Source organism: Bidens hawaiensis, unplaced genomic scaffold (assembly GCF_021521415.1).
Source record: "Bidens hawaiensis isolate Kalapana, Puna unplaced genomic scaffold, B.hawaiensis_p1.1 tig00010382_1, whole genome shotgun sequence".
NCBI lineage: Eukaryota > Viridiplantae > Streptophyta > Magnoliopsida > Asterales > Asteraceae > Bidens > Bidens hawaiensis.
The window spans coordinates 656553-675820 of NW_027491787.1; the positions used below are offsets into that span (position 1 = coordinate 656553).

Here is a 19268-nt window from a genome sequence, read left to right on the forward strand (position 1 = left end):
CTGAACGTTCTAAAGGTATTAATGCTTGCTTGCTGCAAGATAATTATTAGTATTATTATTAACTATTATAATTTGATTTACATATACAGGGTTTCGACCTGCAATTCCGCTTTTGCTACACCTGTGGGTTCAGGAAGCAGTTGAAGTCATGAACCGTCCTGGCCACCGAGAAGATGACGCTGATTTGAAAGTAGCCGAGAATAAAATTAGTGCGGGTTGTCGCATCTTCAGCACTCTTCTGCCTGTTGGTTGGAAATAGTATGTTCATTTCTCTTTATCCTTCCTTATAAGTTATAACTACATATTCACAACATCTTCTTACTGTTATTTAATAAACGGTGCAGCCAACGGGAGAATGCCGCCTCCCTTATTGCCGGCTATGAAACGGTTTTCAAAATGGAGGGGGGGACTTTCATCATGTAGTATTAATCATCATAAGGCGGTGCTAATAGTTTCGTCCCCAAAAGTTGTAATGTTTGATTTCGCGTAGTTTATGCCATAAGAAAATGTTCTATTTTGAGAACCTCCAAACAGGAGTCATGCTAACATATTGTTGAGAATAACTAAATGTAGTGACCAAAATTGTTACAAACTTCAAGCAAGTCAAATCAGAAATCAGATAGGATTGATCTGTCATCCTCTTTGTTTTATTAACTAGTTTAGCTGTATTTCTAGATTTGCTAAAAAATGATGTTAAAAGTTTTAGAAAAATAACATCAAGGACATCAGGGGCGAAGCATACTTAGGGCCCGGGTGGCCCCGGCCCCCTCTGTTTTTTTTTGCGCGGTAGTGTAAATTTACCCGTTTTCGTCCGAAATTTTTTATACATAGTGTAAATTTAACCGTTTTCGATCGAAAATTTTAGCTCGGCCCCCCCTTGTCTAAAAGGAAGCAAACAACTAGCAAACATAATTTGATCAAAACCACTCTCACTTTGTATTCAATGAGGCAGAACCTTGTTTTATTGTTTAACACTTGCTACAACTAGAAGATAACAAAGGTAGTGTTTGTTATGCAAGAATGACAGAGTATGCGGGTGTGTAACACTAAAATGCACAAAATATTTATAATCGGTTTGACTGGATAATAAAACAAGTTGACCATATTTGTGTTGGTAGTCTAAACATTCCGTGGGACTATTTCACCTAAGTGTACAACTATATGGAGCCTAATAGTAACCTAGATTTATTTGTGGTTTTATGTATGACTAAAACTGAGCCTCTTACAAGTCATTTACAATGTTTCATATCTCCCACTCCCCTAACCTTTAAAAGAACGCAGTCACCACCACCGCTCCGCCACCATCAATCAACATAGCCGCCACCATCTAGCACCATTAAATTGAAGGTTTAAAAGGAAAAAAAAGAGATTAAAATTGGGATGAAGAGTGTGGTGATCACACCGCTTCGGTGTCAAAGTTTTTGGTTTGGTGGGGTGGGGGGGGGGGGGGGGACCGCATCTCTCCCGGCTCCACTTTGTCCACCATAATACGTGTATACCTTGGATCCAACTATAATGCACTTATAGCATGAATGTTGTCCAATTAGAACTATTGTATGCATCAAATGGTTTATAAATCATTTTAATGGTTTTAAAGATATAAAGTTATATTTAGGTTTTGAAAGAGTTAAACGTATTCACCTTGTAGGGAATCTTGAATTACAATTCATGTTTCTTGATCTAAAGATAAACCATATGTTTTGCATTAATCATCTAGATCTTTACATAATCTTGTTTTAAAACTTTAGACCTTTACTTGTGTAAAACATCGAGTTTGTTTAATTGTTTATGGGTTTAAAACCATATAGTTGCTAGAAATAAAATTATCAATTAGGCGAACTACGACTCCTTGGTTTCCTGCTTAACATTGGCTAGAAGTAGAAGAACACAAAGCATATGTACCCATTTTCAGGGCCGGTCCATAGGAATGGCGAGGAGGGTAATCAATCGAGGCACACTCTCCCAAAAGACTCAAAAAATGTTTAAAGAAAGTTATATGTATTTTTTTATGTATAATTTTGTTTTAAGATAAAAGCATGCAATATAACTCTTTGGTGTAATGGAATAAGTGTTACTGTATATAACCAAAAAACAAGTGACTAAAATTACCCGCATAAAACACAATTGTTGATGTTTTTATAAGAAACAAACTTTTTTTTGTGTTTTATATGGGTTATTTTAATCATTAATTAATTAATTAATTTATTTATTTATTATTATTATTATTGTTATTATTATTATTATTATTTCAGTTCTTATTGGGTTTTGAAAACGCAACCCAATTGATAAAATTTTCAAATTATTTATCACATAATTAAAAAATAATTTTAGGGTCTTCTTTTTTAGTCGCCTTGAGCTCTGAAATTTTGAAGAAGTGTTTTAAATACTAAGACTATGTACAGGGTTGATAGTCACAAACAAAATCAACCCCCATATAAACATTATTCACAAAACACCCTCATGATTAGAGGTGCACAAAAAACCCTTCCAATACTCAATTACTCAAAAAAAGCCCAACCCCTTAAAAACCCAATCCTACTCGAAAATACACCCAAAAATAGGGTATTCAAATACGCAGTTTTATACCCGACTCGAACCCGGTCCATAGGGTATGATGTTTAGAGATAATACCTGGACCCAAATCCAACCAGGATATAACAAATACCCGATTATTCAATATCCAATATACCCGAACCAAGTTTTATACCTAAAAAGGCTGGGCCATGGCGCCCCCCATAGAGTGAATAAAATGTTTTATGGAGTTTAACATTGGGCCTGGGCCGGTAATAATACTCGTAGGTAGAATTGAAATCAAACATCAAATCTTTATATTTATTTTTATCTTTATCTTTACTATATATAATACATCAAAAGGCAAGTTTTTAAGAAATTTACAAGCATGCATACAAAGGGGTAAAGTAGTCTTTTCAACATATTTAACCCACGTTCATTTAGTTTTAACAAATATAATTACAATTATGGTACCCCAACTTTACTCAAATTTTGTAATTTAAGAACTGCTTACAACTTTGACCCTTCATGTTTTCCCATTTTTAACTCAACTTTATACTTTTTTTATTTTAATCTAATATGTTATACAAAAATATGATTTAAAAAAATCCGAGCATACCTATTTAAACGGGCTTATTTTTGTCTACGTTCCAATATATTTTTTTTTCAAATCAGATGAACGGTTTGAAATGTACAAGTTATTACTGCATAAATATATGCATGAACGTACAAGTTTTTTAAACATAAATGGTTACAATTTCATCTCATTAGTTACATATCTAACCCTTTATCTATTTGATAAAAAATATAAATAAACTTGTTACAATTAAAAAAGTTCACTTATTAAATATTATACTATTTAATGTACAACTTTGACCCCTCATGTATATCCAAATTACTCAACTTTATTCTTTTTTTATATTCATTTTATATGTTTTACAAAAATATAATTAATAATACTCAAGTTATATAAATATCAAAATAATCAAGACAATCTCGACTTTAAGATTTCAGCTTTAGTTTAGAGCTGAGCTGAGTCGGCTTGATGTAAAGTTCGAGTCAAGCTAGCTTTGGCTCGCTAACAACCTTAACTTAAAATGTTATTCCCGCTACATTGTGCGGGAACTCGACTAGTAATATTATAAATAAAGAAAGGCATGTCTATTTTTGCTATATATATTCATTCATATCCTACGACTGTAACCGTTCTCTTTCGCGTTCTTTTTCGAGATTATAAGACTTGATTGTTTATCATGGTTCGTACTCGTCGCCCATACAGGATCAGGTACATACATACATCCGTTCGTTTATTCATCGATTGATTGATTTCATCACAATTCATTGTGATTTGTTTAATTTCGCACTAATTAATTTAATTATTGTGATTTATTTTGTGTTGGTGAACAGTAGGGATGCTGGTTCGGATTCCGCGTCCTCATCTCCAGATGTAAGAACATCATGTGTTATTATTATTATTATTATTATTATTAGTATTATATGCTACTTATTTTTATTATACATTTGTTTTTGTATGATTAAATAAATGATTCTAATTTCTGTACAGGGAAGGATACCTCTTTCACCGATGTTCGAAATACAGAAAATTCAGAAGAAGGTAGAATTAGCTGCAGAGAGGAAGGCTGTAAGAACTTTATATAATTTTTATTATGTTCATTATATCTAATATATTATACTCTTTATAATAACCATATGTTATCACTCTAATATATTATACTATTAATAACCATATGTTATCACACTACAGGAACAGTTGGCTAAGAAAGTTGCTGATTATTCTAAAGGTACGTAATTTCCATCCAAAAGTTATTATAATAAATAGTGTTAATTTGCTTGCTGCAAAATGATTATTAACTGTTGTATTTTGTTATACATATATACAGGGTTTCGACCTGCAATTCCACTTATGCTATACCGGTGTGTTAAGGACGTGGTTGAAACTAGCAGAATCTACAATTTTCGTGGGTTGTCGTGTCTTCGTCCCTATTTTGCCAGTTGGATGGAAATAGTATGTTCATTTCTCTTTATTCTTCTTTACAAGTACATCAACTTTTTTTCTTACATTTATTCAATAAACTTTGCAGCCAACGGGAGAATGCCAGCTCCCTTATTGCCGGCTATGGAAAGGTTTTTAGTATGGACGGGAGACATTCATCATGTAGTTTTCATCATATGGCGTCGGCCACCAAAACATGTAATGTTTGAGTTCGCGTAGTTTATGTCAATGATAATTATCGTAGTAAAAGTTATCGCCCCCACAAAGAACCTCCAAACCGGAGTCATGTTAGCATACAAGTTTGTTACATTTTTAGTTTTTGTTTTGTGGGTCTAGTATTTGATTGGAATTCTGATATTTATGTTTCAATATATAAATGTATGATGATTTAAATTATTATATGTTCTTATAAGATGTCTTCTTTTTTCCTTTACTGTTAATATTTTTTTACCTTTCAAAAGCAATTAATCTGAATTAAGGATCTAATTATGTGGGCCGGCCTACATTCGGGCTTTAGTGCAATTGAATTCTACAAAATAAGACTAAATATGAGCCTAAGGCAATTTGTTGATACATATAATGGTTGATTGTCAGTTTTTTGTAACATTTAAATAAATAATAATAATAATATGTAATATGCCATGAAATCATTCTACATTTAGTGATTGGTCCACAAATAGTAGCTAATAAAAAGAAAATTGAATGCAAGATTAAGTCAAAAGGTGTCAATCCTTTTGGCAAAGAAATTACAAATTGAAATGAACTTAAATTAACACAATGTTGATAATCAAATCAAGAAATAAGAAGCTGTGATGATGATCACACTAAGGACGAAATTCAAATAACCTATATGAATTTAAACGCATCAAATCTAACAGTGGAAAGTCCTTGAGTTCTCCATTTCTTCCCACCATAACAGTTCTTAACTCTACAATGATGTTTTTTAGGAATTTTTTATGTCGTATCATAACCAACAATCCCTTGACCCATCTTGATTAAGACCGAAACTTATATAATAAAAATGGGGTCTAATTTGGAACTTTTTTACCTTTGTCTTCCCTTTTTTACCCGAAGGTTTTCTCACCTTCGGGTGATAAAGACTTTCCACTTGTCTACGTGTCGCGTGCTGTTTCGCAATCTACAAACGGTCCATGTGCATGGATACTAGTATTGGGAGTCTGGTCATTCAAAACCGAAATTTATAAGTATGTTTTTTTCTCTTGTTTTACCGGCCCTCAAAATTTACGGATTTGAATACTGATATGCATTTTAAAAATTTTCGAATATCCAATTTATCCTAAATACTTTTTTTAAAGTTTATTAAACAAGAAATGTTAATTAGAAATTTCAGATACTTCGGATACATTTCAAATATCCAAATTATCGTGAGTATATTTTTATAAAAATTGTTAAACAAGAAAGATTAATTAGAAATTCGGATACGTCATATAATTTTCGGAAATTTCCGATAATGTTTTGATGTCACAAATAATTTTTGGATATCTTGGAGAAATTAATAACTTCTTTTTATGTTTAAATATTATAAAATTTATTAAATAATATAAAGTTTTTGAAATTCTCCATTCGAAATTTTCGAATACTAGAAACTTTCGGATATTGTATTTGAACACTTCGACTCCCTTAGTACTCCCTTTATTTTTGGGCAGAGTACATAATAAATACACACTTTATTCAAATGGCAAAGGTAGATTAGAATTTGGATCGAAATAAATGTTATGTACGTTCTTTGTTCGACTACGTACAAGTGGATTGAAAATAGGTCATAACGTAGTTGACTAGTCGACTCAAATTAGGCCCGTTTTTCATATTTTGGACCACACCGAAAATATAAAAAATAATAATAATTTTTAAAATCTTAGAATATATTTTCTTTTTGAACGGCCAAGTGTAACTAGTTGTCAAAAGACTTCGAAATATTTGTCATCCACATACAATCTTCCAATACCCAAGTTCGAAACGCTCTTACAATGAAACTACCCAAATTTCAGTGCGTATACATGAGCTGAGAATCAAACATGAGACCACTCAAATAGAAACCTACATATGTTAATTAACCTTCCTACCTCAGACTAATTGGAACATATTCAAAGACCAAGACAATTGATATTTCATTTTGATCATTAATCAAGGACCAAAAGTTAAATAGGCTTGGTATAAAACCAAAAGAGTATGCGATCTTTACTTTTACTTTATAACTTTATAGAAAGTTATAGAAAAATTAATAACAACAATATATATAATATTATATTTTATATCACAATACATAAACATTAATACATTACACACTCTTTCACTAATAATACAAAGTGTTACGGATTAATAGCAGCAGTTCACCCGGCCACCGGCTATGTCTCAACCGTTAAGCGTCACCTCCACCGCTGCCATCACCACAACCATTTACCAGACTCCAGCATAATACTTAATAACATATTATATTTATATAGATATAATATATTAAATATTGGGTGTTTCTATTCGTACCTCTCTTTAATAAAATGGTGGGACCCACCCTCAATACAAGAGAGGTACGATTAGAAAACATCTTATATTATTATTATTATTATTAACAATAAGCCATACACTTCTTGCAATCCATAGTGCACCCGCCTCCGCCGCCTCCGCCACCATACCCCTTGCCCGAGCGGCTATAGGAGGTGAAACATTTAGCCGGACACGTCAGCTTCTTCTTGTAACAAGGCCCCTTATCTTTACACACCATAGTGGATTTGATCACACCACTTTTAGAGTGTCCACCTTTCGGACCTCCATACCCGTATCCGTACCCACCACCTGTACCACTTCCTGGCCAATTGTTACCAAACCCGGGTATGTTGAACCTGGGTCCACCTGACCCGGACCCGGGTCCAAAATACCCGTTTCCATCATTTCCACCGTTTCCACCACCTTTATTGTTGTTATTGTTTTTTGTCTTGTCGGTATTCGGGTCGGGTCGGGTAGAAATAGAAACATTGAAGAGGAAAAAGATTAGAATGAGAGGTATGATGAAAGTTTTCATGATGAAGTTTAATTTGAGGAAATGTCACTTTTTTTTTTGGTGGTGGATGGTATAGGTATATATTTATGGTGGGGTGGGTAGATAATAATTAATAAGCATTTAATAAGGTCACAATTGTGGGGTTGTGCTTGAAGTTTGAAGAGGCAATTTCTTTGGATATGTAATGTATACTGTAGTTGCATGTTATGTACTTATGTTATATAAGAAGTGAAGTGGATTCCAGTTATTTCATGCATACCCATGTCCTAAAAGATAAGGGTGGGTCCAAAATGGGGTAGCATATTTTAGCTAGTTTAATATGTTATGATATTTTTTAACGACTAACAAAAAATTTTATTCGCAATCAAAACGATATAGCAAAATACTAAATGAGTTATGATTATTTGGAGCATTGCTGACGAGATATTTTTTTTATTTTTTACTTTATATTGTGATGGTTGTGTCTATTGGAACGCGTTGTTTATTTTTATAGATATTTTTCAGATAAATTTAAAGTTTTAAAGAATAACTCATGAAGGTTATATGTTATTAAACTTATATAATCAAATTATTTACATTTAAAAATATGTATATTTAGTTCTAGTTGTTCAACAAGGAAACACATGTATATAGTAGAATGCCGTCTTTGGAATGACTACTTTAATTTGTCGTGATTCGGCTCCAGATGAGAAAAAAAGTTTTTAACCGAATGTATGTTGAAGGTATGTCTAACCATATACTTTCAGCAAAGGAAAAACAGTGTTTGTAAGTCCTTTCCCGTATACAAAAAATGCACATATGCCATACATCAGTTGACATTTAATATATGTAACGACTAACCAGTACAATGATACATACAAATTGGTGAACGACTGCTATTAAATGTCTATACGAGCTTTTTAGATGTGTTATTGAAGTTTTTTCAACACGGCTTTGAAGAAAGTACTACTACTAGTTGTATGACATGATATCTGGATTGGGATTGGCATATGCGTATTTCAGTGTAGGGCAGGCTCTAACAGTGACTTCAAAGTGCCCAATGATCAATCTCCAATACATGAATTAATACTATCGAAGAGAATGTATGTATCGCTACACTAATAAAAGGTTTTACTAATACACAAAGAGGGTGGAATTTAAACATCGACACGTGTGTGCAAGAAAAGAGGTTGTAAGAGCATTCAGTGTGTTACAACATTGGCTCGTGTGTTTAATCCATGATCGTGTTTGAAGAAAGTACTACACGCGTCATCCATGGTCGTGTTTGACCATGGACTTCTTTCTCTCTCTACTTCACGTCAACCACCATGAATGCCGAAGAAACTCCACTAGAGATGTTCTACCACTTTCTTTTATTTTCTGCCTTTCAAGACATGTTTACTTTTTCCATTAGTTACAAACAAAATCAAACTTTCATATGATTATCTCTTTATTTCATATATTTTACAACAAAATTGAGAAAGAAACAGTTTTATCAAAATATAGTCTTTTTTTTTAACAACTAAATTTTCACACTATATAGAGCTTAAACCAAAAACATCTTATTTTACATCTTACCACCTTCGGTGGGCATGACTTATAAATATATTGTTAGAAGCACGTACGAACCTTAGTTATAATATATTATATTAAATCAATAAATGATCAAACAAAGAAAAAAATGATAAAGAAGAGAAAAACTTAATGCCCCAAGTCCCAACCATACTTTCATTTTATTTTAGTCAAATATGAAATAAATACAAGCACGTGCATCTGATATTTTTTTCTTTACCGATCTCTGAGTTCTTACTTCTTACAAAAATATCTTCTAAATATATATTGATTTAAATCTAAAATCTTATGCATGTTTGAAAAAGACCCCGTTTCTGAAACATTAGTACATTACTATGATACTATCCAATTTAGTTTTACAAACTTACCAAATTAACTTAATAGTTAAGAAACACAATACAGTCTTATATTTGTATGAATCTATTAACATTTTTTGAGTCTTTGACACATCTAAGTTAAACGTGTAGCGTATAAGTTTTCAATACAAGCAAACCTAACACGGAACTTATAAATTCACGTTAATCATAGGTGTTCTAGTCAATTTGAATCAAAAGCGTGTACACTTTTAGTTTTAGCTAATTAACAAGTAGGTCTCAAGTCAACTTGACAAATTGATCCGTTTTTTCAGAAGTTATGTGTGTGTTTAACTGTTTATGCTAATGTTTAAACTGGTTTAAATATTTTGTATCTAGTTTAAAAGTTTAAAAAGATTCGAGCCTAATGTTTGTATTATTTTAAAGAGAATATCTCATAGAATATAGTAACCAACTTTCAAAAGTGTTCCAATTATGTCACTCATGCATATTTTTCTTAAATCGGGTCACTAAATCTTCAAATTGAGTCTCAACGATTTTTTTTTGCGTTAAAAAAGAAATGGAGGATAAGATGTGGGGGTCGGAATTTGCAATATATGTAGTTATATTTTAAAAAAATTAAAAAAATGTTAATTATATTAATATTCAAAAATAAAAAATAAAATTCACGTCGCCACTCAACGTCAACATAAAATAATAATATAAAAAGATTTTCTATGTGAAACAAAAAAGAAAAACACTAAAAAAACATGTTAAAACCTTTAGTTTAATAAAATATGAAGTTGAGTGAGTTAATTGAAACATTTTTTAAAGTTGAATGACTTAATTGAAATACCTTTGAAACTTGGTTACTATTATATGAAATTGCCCCCTATTTTAAACCCACATATACTTTATAGTTTTTTACGTTATTTTGACTGTAAATTTGTAATTTTAAAAGTTAAGCTATTTATAAGTAAAAGTTAAAAGTCCAAGTTAAATGGATATGTTCGCAAACATGCAAATACACGTGTTGTACACTTACCATTACCATTTGCTACATTGTATTAATAAGTCAAAAGTCGACCCACATCATTAATAGGTCCAACAACTATCATGGGTTCAAAATCAAAAGCAAAAATCAGATAGTGCATCAAGTTGAGAGCTAGGGTTTTCCATCAATATATTTGGACATTGATTTCGTTCTCATTTACTAACTACTTCTTTTTAATTATGAAAGTGATATTTCACTTCCACTTTGTTTCTTCTTAATTTCTTTTGATGTTTGATTTAGACTACACACAAAAATATATTCACGAGGAACATTTTATTGTGACACTTGTATGTAAATAGGATATAGGTGTTCCATTTCTTAATTTAAATTCTTATAAATAAATATATGCGTGTTTGAATTAAAAAAAACAAGATTATCTAACTTTTTCTTATCATAGTTAGTACGGTCATAATTATATGTTAGTGGAATTGATGTAACTTTTTTTTATGAACGGCGATATATTATTAAGCACTGACTAGAAATACAACAGGTTAATTAAACAAATACAATAGATGGCTAGTTTATAACTTAAATTATGAGTGAGTTTTGATTCGGTGACCAATGGCAAAGCTTGGACACGAACGTCGGGGGAGCCTGACTCAACATGTATTTAAAAGTTCATAAAGGATGGGTGCCGGGCTCAAATTTTTGGTCGAAAACGGGTAAACTTACATTACGTATAAAAATTTTCGAACGAAAAACGGCTAAATTTACACTGTTGCGCGAAAAAAAAAGAGAAAGCCGGTGCCACTCTGGCTCTCAATATCCTTCGCCACTGTCGGTGACGATAGTTTATTGATTAACAACAGTTCTATCGAATTAATTCATTTAAACCCACATTTTAGTGTCTCATTTAGGGAAATTTTGGTAATACTGATGGTACTATTAAAAATGTATTCCAAAAGTTATAGTTAGTTATTTATAACTCTATACACCCTTTAACTAAACACATGTACAAACCACCTTATCTAGCATGTTATCATCATTATAGAACAAGGGCCACCTACCCAACTATGAACTTAACATGATTTTGACATATAATCATATCCTTAAGCACTCCCTAACCTCTAGGGTCTTGAGTGTATGTCACATTGGCATGGTAATTAACCAAATGAATGGATTAAACAAAAATCACAATGGTTATGCTTTGACATATAATCATATCCTTAAGCACTTATTAAGACCCTAGACTCTAGGGTCTAGAGTGTGTGTCACATTGACATGATATTTAACTAAATGAATGGATTAAACATAAACCACAACTGGTCATGTTTCCAAGAATTCAATGGGCGGATGCATGATTTTTTATTAGTCTATGTTTGATGCATCGGTGTCACTAGGATTTTCGGATTCACAAATAACATAAACCTACACATAGAGGTGTACAAAAACGTTTTTTTACAAACTTAACCGGTTTGGTTTTACATATCCAAACCGTTTTGGGTCAAACCGGTTCCATTTAGAAACCGGTTTAAGCATAGAAGTAGCAAAACTGATCTAGACCGGTTTGGGTCGGTTTTAAACCGGATTTAACATGTTTAAGAAAAAAAAAACTGGTTTGATAGGAAAATACCCAGACACTATACAAACTGGTGGTTTGGTTCGGTTCGGTTTCTGGTTATACGGGTCCGAACCAGTTTTTTTTACACCTCTACGGCTCTACCTACACATAGGACGATTTTTCAAGCAAGCCCAAATCACTTTTAAACTGGCCACTCTCATCTCAAACATTGAGCTAAGGCCTTTGACCCAACCCATTAACCATTTCAAGGCAAGTTAAATGCGTAATCCCCCTTGAAGAGTTACATATTATGACCCAACCCAACACCCATTTCAACTCCCAACTTTAATGCGTAAATTCCAGGAATTACACCAAAATAAAGTTGTTAAGATCGAGTCAACTACTTTAATTGAAGATGCTATGAAAAGAAATAGTTTTATTTTGACAAATTCTCTTAAGACTTTAAGGGAAGACTCGGAATCTGTTTTGCGGGACCTGTATTGAGCGCAGACCCTCAGACACAACCGTCAACAACTTGGTTTGCTTGTTATGCAGTCAAGCACGAAGTCAAAGACGACGCCGAAGTTCTGTCAAAGAGATCTATTCAAATCATTTACGTCATATGAATTTGTAAGTTTATATTGAATATTGTTCGTTTCGTATGCGACATGTACTAGATTGTTTTCTACAAATAATGAGAGCTAGTATCATTGATATTTCTTTTATTTCATGATATATTAGTCACATGTATTATCAAAAGGTTATTGTAACATGTTTAGTTTCATAAGTGTGACCATTAGTTTGATATATAAGGATTTATTATTACTTTTTAATTATTATTGCTTTTATAATAAAACATATAATAGTTTTCTTATAAGTAGTTATTGTAAGCCATGATTCCTAGCCCAAGTGATTGAGATGAGGTAGCTAAAGACTTCATTGAAATATGTTAGATCTTGAGTCCAAGTTCTACATGTGACAAAATAAGGGATGAGAATGGGCTAGACGGTTTTCTCACTTAATGTCAGTTTCCTCCTGAGGATGGTCTCCAGGTGAGACTGGTGGATATGGACTAATATACAAGCTTTCTTTTAGAGACGTGCTAGCCTAGAGCCCTAAAGTTCCAAACTCGAGAAATGAAGTTGATCGGATATCTATAATGATTCAAAAGAAGAAAGTAGTCATAGCTTTGAATGTGTTTGACCATTTACCATTTACGATGGATGTTGGTTTGGCATCCACAACATGCCTTCATAGGGTGCTAATATGTCATTGACACGTTGCATGTTCCATCATCTTCAACTAATTAATGCTTATAAAAAGATAATTGTGGTTCCTATCTTAAATTAGATTTTAATAAGATAAGATATGAATATTTAAAAAGGAGTGGATATCGATATTTGAATAAACTAAATGGGTAAGAAAATACATTAACAATATAGTAACTAATTGAACTTTAGTTATAAGTTACTAGCTTTTGAACCCGTGTTTAATACGGGATTTGTCAAATAATAAAATTAAACTAGGTTTGTTATTTCAAATGTGATTTTTAAAATGCTTATGAATTATTTAATGTACAAAGTAGAACTTATGAATTATATTTCGGTTGGTTCGGTTCGTTTATTTTTTTTTTGTTAAAAAAATGGTTCCGTTCATTTATTTTTGCTAAAAAAGGTGGCTCTCGGTTCATTTATTTTTATTTAAAAATGTGGTTCGGTTTGTTTGTTTTTTAAAAGTAGTTTGGTTCGTTTAATTTTGTCAAAAAAATATGGTTCGCTTAGTTTATGTTAAAAAAGTAGTTCGGTTCATGTAGTTTTCTTAAATAAATAGTTCCACTCATTTATTTTTTACCACAAGGTTAAGCAAATGAGAAATAAAAATATCACTATTTTATCCCTAGCTTAATGGAAAAAACAAACGGGGTTAACAAAAAAAAAATACTAAAATAGCATGATTTTGGAAACGTCAGGTGTTGATTTGCAAGAAATTTAAAAAAAGTACTAAAATTGCGAAGATCGTCAAACCTTATGTATGAAAATGACAATTAACTCAATAATGAATATAATTCATACTATGTTATAACCCAATTGACAAAATAGTATTGACTTATGACCCATGGATAGCTAGAATAAATGAGATGAGAGATTAGAATTTATGATAAATATAGGCTTGACACATAAGCTTCAACATTTTCTTATTAGTATAGTATAAGATTTTTACGGTGTTTTGACTGTGTCATAAGCCACTATACTTACTAATTATCAATACCTGAGTTCGAGTATTTAAATAAAATTTTAACCGTATGTTATCAGTTTAACACTTCAAACATTCAAACTCGAGACCTCCTAAATTCCTGTGAGAAAACCCTCTGATCATCATACCATATGCCTGAAAGGTTGAAACATGAGTTATGATTAAGGAAGAGAAAAAAGCCATTCTTGAGTTTATATCTATTTGGGAAATTGGTTTTTAATGCTCCCAACTTTCGCCTATTGGCTGCTGACACTCCCAACTTACAAATTGGCCGCTAGCACTCCCAACTTTTCACATATTTTCTAGTACCACTCCCGTCGTTAAAAAACACTATCGTCGTTAGTGTTTGGGCAAAAAGTGTAAAATGGCTAAGTTAAAGGTAAAATCAAAACTTATTTTAAATATATCCCACCACCATCACCTTCCTCCACTGCACTACTACTACCACCCACTACCAACCGCCACCTCCAGCCACTACCTACTACCACCAACCACCACCACCCACCTCCTGCCAATGCCTATCACCACCACTACAACCACCCATAACCACTGCCCCTACCCTCAACAACCTGCACTACCACCATCACCACTGCAACCACCCACCACAACCACCACCTGGTTCGTGTAGTTGGTGGTGGTAGGCGGCGGCGGCGGTGGTAGTGGGGGTGGTTGCAAGTGATGGCGGGTGAGGCAGTGGTTATGGTGGTTGCAATGGTGGTGGTGGTAAGCGGTGACGGTGGTGGGTGGTGGTGGTGAGTGGCTGTGGTGGCGGTGTAAGTAGTGGTGGTGTTAGGTGGTGGCAATAGGTGGCAATGGAGGGAGGTGATGATGGTAGAATATATATTTTGAAAAAAAATTTTGATTTTACTTTTAACTTAGTCATTTTACACGTTTTGCTCAAACACTAACGACGTTAGTATTTTTTTAACGACGGGAGTGGTATTGGAAAATATGTGAAAAGTTATGAGTGTTAGCGGCCAATTTGTAAGTTGGGAGTGCCAGCGGCCAATAAGCGAAAATTAGGAGTATTAAAATCCAATTTCCCTATCTATTTTTATTGTTTTTTTATATTTATATCTATTTTGTTTTCTTAAGGAAACAATATTCATATACTTTATTATATACTAAATATGCTCTTATCTTCACCACATGAAACATCCATGCAATTAACTCGTATATACATAGAAAAAGAGATGGCCAATACATTCCAAACACGCCTTTTAATAGATTACATAATTATTTAAAGCTTATAATACATATTATTAAATAACATGACTTTTAGAACCTCTCATATATTCTGTATGATATTGATTTACAAATAATTTGTATTTATGTGGTTACTATAAAATATTTTCAACGGTTTAAAGAATAAGATGCATGGGGATCGTTATGCCAGCATGGCACCAGTGTGGAACACCAGAATTTAATGATCGACACTGAGTTTATAAGGCTGAGGGGTGTGGGGGGCGCGAGTAAAGTACAAATCTTGTTGGATTATGGACGGTGCCAATCTTGGACTTTTACTCACACGTAATGTCCTTTTCACTCAATTAGTTGACCATTGAAGTCAACATCACATAAGATAATAAAATATAATATTAACATAACTAGAATATTCTTGACAATAAATAATTAATAGTTTGCTCATAAAATATAAAATAATTTGTTTCTGCAATCATATATTCATATTAAAAAATGCCACTTTTAGTTATTATCTAATCTAATATTGTTTTCTTGTTTTTTCTTTTTGTTTTTTTTATTAATTGTTTTCTTTTAGTTTTCATTTTTTCCTTGTTATTTTCCTTTGTTTTTATAATTGATTTCTTTTAGCGAGAGACCGGAATAAACTAAACAAAATCAATACCGACTGAATGACTTGAAATCCGGTGATCGCGGGTTTGAATCCGCGTCCTACCCTCACAAAACTGGTTTAGAGCTATAAGCTTCTTTTTATTATTTTTTTTTTCAAATATTTGGTTTGTTTGATTGATTTTTTAAAATTTAACTAAGTGTATTTTTACATAACTCAAGTATTTGACAATTGGATTTTTTTCCTTTCGGTTTTACACATATTACGAATACACTTTTGGACTTATTTCTTTCGTTGTTAAAAGGAATATTGCATTTAATGTGTTTTCCAATTGTTGAAATTCAACTCATTTAATTACTTCCTGTCCATCTTCTATTGGTTTATGGTTAGACATCCTTTTTATATGTTTCTTTGTAATTGGATAGACCATGGGATCATGTCAAAGTAGGTTGCCTAAATACTGGTTCAAACTTTAAAGAAAGAGAGTAGGTGTCTTCATAACTACATATTATTCGAAAATCGCAATCATTAACTTATATTTTTTTTAACGGCCAACTAAGTAACGCCGGGTACTACATACGCGGCCTCCATTGGTTAAAGGTAGCCCGAGCCGGCCACTAGTCCGGACGGACGGAGCCCCTAGCGGTCCACCTATTGAGGGATTCATCGGATAAAACCCGACCCCCACGCCCGCCAAACGGCACGACAGCGAGGAGCCGGTAAAACCGGGTGAGATCAGGACTCGAACCCTGGCAAACCAGGGTCATCCCTCATATCTCCAATATAAATTGGTGATTGTGAAGTTTGAACCCCTTACCTCTCACTTATAAAGCGAGATAATAATAATAATAGTAATAATAATAATAATAAATAATAATGGTACTTTTCATCTTATAAGTTAGGCTATGTGTAATGGGCGAGAAAGGAGAGCGAAATTGGGCGATATTGGTGGAGCACACCGCCCCCCTGGGCGAAAATTGGGCGGGGCGAGGTATTATTTTCGCATGCAGATGGAGAATAATAATATAATAATAATGCCGTTGGGTAACGGCTATATATATAAAAAAAAATTAATTTAAAAACTTAATATATATGTCAAACTTTATCTAACCATTTTCACCCTATCATACACAACACATAAACATAAAAATACCAACCATTTTTATTATTTTCATACTTCTTCAAACTCAATGAGTTCCCCGGATTCCACGAAATCTGCCGAGATTTTGGATCAATTAATAAACGAGAGTCGAAGAATTCATCAGATTCACCGACAAGTGGCGGAAGAGCATTTAGAGGTCACGAACGCGGTTCGGGCCGTCGCCAATAACATGGTGTCCGTTGATAATATCAAGTGATATACATAACCAACTGAAGGTGGATTTGGTTCAACACGTGTGGGATAATCGTCCCGTTGAGGAGGACGAAGACGAGTACGAGGACGAATACGAGGAGGAGAACAATGACGACGACGGGGACGAAGACGAAGACGAATAAATTAGTTTTTTTTATAGAAATTTTTATGTGTATTTTTATTTTGGTGTGTTTTTTTTATTATAATTTATGTTTATTATTCGTGTATTTTTTTAGTTTATGTATTTTTTATATTTATTTTTTAATTTTAATACATTTTTATTTAATTATTTAAATAAATTGGTTTTTATTTAATTAGTTTAATTATAAAAAGAAAATAAAAAAAAAGACACTGTGGGCCCAACTTGTAGCCCACACACCATTACACTCCCAAAACAAATTTCTACTTCTTGCTGACTGTGCGCCACGTGTCACAATTCACTCTCAATTGTAGTCCCTCCACTACACATAGCCTTAGAACCAACTAGAAGTTGCACACACCATTTTATTTATAAATTTATTTATTTATTAATAAAATAGGCATTTTAGGCCAACAAATATGTCTTTGATCGAGAAATTTAATAATGCATTTAACATTTAAATATAAGAAAGTTTATTCTTAGTACTAAGGTGGCATGGTTGCACACCACACTTATTAAACCAAACCGTTAATATAGGTGAAAACCATATTTTATTGTTTTATTCGTGTTTATATTAAAAAAAGAAAAACCATCTATAACGAGGGTAGTCCATACATATGCTATTATGGACTAACACGACGATGTGTGAAGGCAGTGAGTGATAAACTTAATTTGATGGTTTCCAAATATGATGTCCATGGCCGAGAGTTGTGGATGTTGGACCTGGGTGTTCAAACATGAATCCTCTTGAACTTATGAAGAGAACCAATAGGATTTAGCCACCTCAACCCAACCCGTGTGAACCCAAACGAACACACACCACTTGTGACGGTGCTCTATCTCCACCCTCTTGAAGCCAATTAGTTTAATAACAAAGTAATTTCATAACTAATTACTTATAATATTGTGCTTGTTAAATGAAAAAATAATAATAATCAAGAGGTTCGGGTCATGAACCGACCATCACCACAAAAGTGGTTTTCAGTTTTGGATGGATGAAACATGGCATGTGGTTAGGGGACAAGCCAATGGGCATGGACCGGTCATATCTTCCTTCAATGGTTAATTTTGACACCCTTAAGTGAAGTGACATTGCATCGTGTTTTTTGTTAACTTGTTTATATATATTATAGTATGTCGACAATATTTTACATGCATTTTCATAAGATACGTGAGAATACGCCAAACAATAATTTTCCATGTATACGTGGAATATTTTCAAGTGTCTATCTTATCTTTTATGTCTTCATGTACGCCTACAATCACGAAGTATAAAAGTCTAGACAATCATGAAACGCGTGAAATATACCGTGTATACATTTTATTTACAGGTATCTACTATAAACATGACATTGAACCCACTTAAACTCTTTAATTTAAATGGAGTCTATTGATAAAACTTTTATATACTATATGTGTACGTACTACACTAGAGACTTAGAAAATAATAACTATGTGAAAACTATATATAGCTGGGTTTCGAACATACATTAATTGTTATTTAATGTAACTTTTTTCATTATTATTTGGTTGAGAACAAAAATTAAATAATTGGATATTTCAAAAAAAAATTTTAAATAAAAAATATATATTAAAAGTAAATGTGTTTTATTACTATAATAATTTACATTTTTTTAATATATCATTCTTAAAAAAACCAGTTATATTATTTAATAAAAAAAGAGAGATAAAAAAATTGATGAGAAGCAATATGCAGTGCACACGTGACATCAAAGATTTATATGTCATTTAAATTTAAGTTTTTTTTTTAT

At 32.6% G+C, this 19268-nt stretch overlaps 1 protein-coding gene across 1 annotated transcript; it reads right to left on the reverse strand.

Moving 5' to 3' along the window:
* Positions 1-7107: 7107 nt before the first annotated feature.
* Positions 7108-7716, reverse strand: LOC143534929 (uncharacterized). Its single transcript, XM_077029296.1, has one exon. It carries the CDS (start codon positions 7560-7562, stop codon positions 7110-7112), a length of 453 nt encoding a protein of 150 aa, XP_076885411.1. The 5' UTR covers positions 7563-7716; the 3' UTR covers positions 7108-7109.
* Positions 7717-19268: the final 11552 nt, after the last annotated feature.

Coding starts and splice junctions, on each gene's coding strand:
- LOC143534929 (XM_077029296.1), bottom strand. CDS start 7,562: ATGAAAACTTTCATCATACCTCTCATTCTAATCTTTTTCCTCTTCAAT.